Raw genomic sequence first — 3,327 nt, forward strand, 5'->3', positions numbered from 1 at the left:
TATTTGCTCCAGAACAGTCACATTTAAACTCTTATCATCAGACAGTCTCTGTTCTGACAACTCAAGAGCAGAAACAGATAAAAAAATATATATATATATTCAGTGCTGGAAGTTCTCCCAGTGCGTATGCATGACAAGCTGGGACACCCAGGAGCAGCGCAGACCCGTTGGACCATGTTGACATCACAGTCATAGTGAGGCACTGTCACACTTTGTCGCAGTGCCTGGGTGGACCCTCAGCCCCACAGGGCACCTGTGGAACCACTGCAGGTTTGTGAAGGTCGACTGCGGACACGCTTTCGTCCTATCCGGACCAGCTAAGACGCCAAACACTGACAAAGACAAGAAGCTACTCCTCAAGCTGGGCTTCACGCTGGGGGAGACCTTAGGAGAGGGTGCGTTCTCCACGGTGAGGGCGGCCACCTCCCCCAAGTACACGGTCCCCCTAGCTATCAAGATGGTGGACAAGCGAAGGGCCTCTCCAGAATTTGTGGAGAAGTTTCTGCCCCGGGAGCTCTCCATCCTGCGTGAGCTGGATCATCCCAACATCGTGCTCATCTTTGAGATCTTTGAGCTGACCAGCGGTATGGTCTACATCGTGATGGAGTCGGCAGCCTTCGACCTGCAGCAGCGGCTGCAGCAGCTGGGCAAGCTGCCCTGCGTCCCCGACGCCCGGGACATCTTTGTGCAGGTGGTGGGGGCCGTGCACTGCCTCCACGACCGCAACATCGTGCATCGTGACCTCAAGTGTGAGAACATACTGCTCAGTGCTGATGGCTGCCAGGCCAAGATTGCTGACTTTAGCCTCAGCAGGGAAATGAGCAGCTACCCAGAAGTGAGCAGCACCTTCTGCGGAACAGAAGCCTGCATGGCCCCGGAGATGTGGCTGCATTACCCCCACGATGCCAAGAAGTTGGACATCTGGAGCCTGGGGGTGGTCCTTCTTGCCATGGTGACTGGCAGCTTGCCCTTCCACGGCTGCCTCTGCAACACGATCCAGCATCAGAAGGATGGGGTCCAGCACCTGAGGGGGGTGTCCGCGCTGCCGGAGCCCTGCCAGGCCCTCCTTGTCCAGCTGCTGCAGTTCTTACCATCCTCCCGGCCCAGCGTGGAGCAGGTGGCCAGCAACAGCTGGCTGAAGGGGGATATCTAAGGGGAATCCTCCCCAGAGAATGTGTCAGGACAGCCAGCTTTTGGTGCAATAAATGCTGTTGAAGAAAAGCTCTTGAGCAGTTTGACTAGCAGGGTGTGGGTGGGATTAAACTTCAAGTGCTGGCAAGACTTGGTCAAGAACTTGGTCAAGAACTTGGTCAAACCCCTTCACAAAGCAGATGCATAAACCTGCCATCGGTTAGGCTTCAGGCTCTGGTCGCTGTATTGAGTGAGGGGTTAGAGCACACCACGGAGCTGCTCGCATAGCAGTGGCTGCCTGAGCAAATAGGGGGGCCAGGCCCAAGCTCTCCCACTGATCCAGCTTTGGTAGCCACCGGCCTGTATTGAGCTTTAGATCACACCGGAATACTCAAAAACAAACAAACAAACAAAAACCCTCACAGCAGAATGTTTACAAGCAATCCAACAGCATTACCGACCCAGAAGTTCTGGGGTGGCTTTCAGATCCATGCCTTAACTTCAACCACGTCTTGCAGGCATGGAATAATGACAGCATTCGCAGTCTCTGCCCAGAGGTACCGGATGAGAAAGAAACATCCTGGCCACAGAGGCAATCAGCCTAGCAATCACGGTCACCCCCACGGCTCTGTCTTTTCAGGTGCTTCTGCTGTGAAGAACAGAAGTCAGCAGTAGCCAAAATGTAATTGCCAGATGTATGCATTGCTTGCTGTCCCATGTTTTCACGGGTCTATGCTTACCCTTGCAAATGCTAACTCACTGCAAAGTCTGCGTGTCTGCAAGAGTAAAAACGGCTGTCGTCTTGGGAGCCCATGGTTCCTTGTCCAGGCAGAGCCAGCTGTGGGAGCAAGCGTGGCACTTGGGGCTTGCTTGGGATTTTGGCTGGAGGAAAGCTGGAAATCTCCAGAAGTGGAGCTAGCACAGCTGATGGGGGCGACCACGACATGGGGTGTGAGTGCCCTCTGGTCTGTGTTGAATGTAGTTAGGCAATTTGGATCCCTTATTCAGAGCTGGGAGAGAGCCTTCTGCTTTCTTATGTTCCTATGAGTTCTTATGCCCAGGTCTTGTGAATTCGTGAGATAAGGAGTTGGCGAGAGAATTCAAACGTCTTTCTGGGGTGTTAAATGTTGGTGGATTTATTATCAAGCAAGAGCTACAATCTGATTGAAGGTCTGAAAACCAGAGAAGTTGTAAAGCACAGTTGTAGAATCAGGTAGGATTACAGAATGGCTTGGGTTGGAAGGGACCTGACTGACGCAGATGAGGGCATATCTCACCCCCTCAGGCAGAGGGAGGGGCCCAATTCAATCGACGTGCCATCGGTGGAGAGGACTGTGTCCTCTAGCAAGATGGGCTGTTGTCTCAGGCCAAGGTCTTGGTCTCATCTTGGAGCCAGCGTCGCAGTCTCGGCATGCCTGGGCGAGATCAGCTCTGAGAAGTCGCCTGGTACTGGTGGCCCGACACCGCTACTCTTCGTGCCTTGAGATGCAGCAGCAGCAGCAAACCCTGAGCAGCCGCCCAAGCGCCCTCCTGAGCAGATTGCGCCGTGGCCAGCGCTCACCGCGACTCGCGCCAGAAGACGGGAGAGATTCTTGTTGGCCAGGGCCTTCAGGCACCAAGACCTCTTCCGTTCCTCTGCCGCTAGAGACAGAGGCTGCTGCTGGCAGATCAGGCAGCTCGCGGGTGCCGCTGGCAGATGTTGGTGCCTCAGCTGCGGGCACGTGCTGTGCTGCGGCTGCCTGAGCCACTGCCTGCTCTGGCGGAGGTGGCAAGGTGGGCACGCTGGCCGTGTCTCCCTGCGGGACCCCATTGCCGGGCAGTGTCTCATTGTCTTCCAGCTTGTTCTCCTGCAAGAGAAGGCAAGAAGAAAGAAGTGAGTTGGGACATTTCCCTGTGTTGCCCTCCATGGCTCTGCTGCAAATGCTCCTGCAACCTGTCCTGGTGGCGCAGCCGCATGGGCCGCTGCCACCCTGCTCCACAGAGCTGGCCGGGAAGAGAGCAGCTCCTCATGTGGCACCTGCTGGGCCTGGGGGCTCCCTGCAGCAGCCCCCACCATGCCCCGACAGCTGACCACGCTCGGTGCGGCTCAGTCTGACAGGGGGTCGGCCCACCTGTCTCCTCCAGCACTTCCCGACGCCTGGACTCACCATGGCCTGGGCTGTGTCCTGCAGAGGAATGGCACAGGCTGTTGGCTCA

General features: G+C 56.0%; 1 protein-coding gene across 1 annotated transcript; it reads left to right on the top strand.

Moving 5' to 3' along the window:
• Positions 1–270: 270 nt before the first annotated feature.
• LOC122191413 (testis-specific serine/threonine-protein kinase 6-like) lies at positions 271–1,309 on the top strand (the record flags this gene model as incomplete). Its single annotated transcript, XM_042891674.1, has 1 exon — positions 271–1,309. A coding segment is annotated over one exon (883 nt), but the record flags the coding sequence as incomplete, so codon positions are not given.
• Between the last annotated feature and the right edge of the window lie 2,018 nt (positions 1,310–3,327).

Source organism: Lagopus leucura, unplaced genomic scaffold (genome assembly GCF_019238085.1).
Source record: "Lagopus leucura isolate 7727_CA_CO unplaced genomic scaffold, USGS_WTPT01 44710-0_obj-0_obj, whole genome shotgun sequence".
NCBI lineage: Eukaryota > Metazoa > Chordata > Aves > Galliformes > Phasianidae > Lagopus > Lagopus leucura.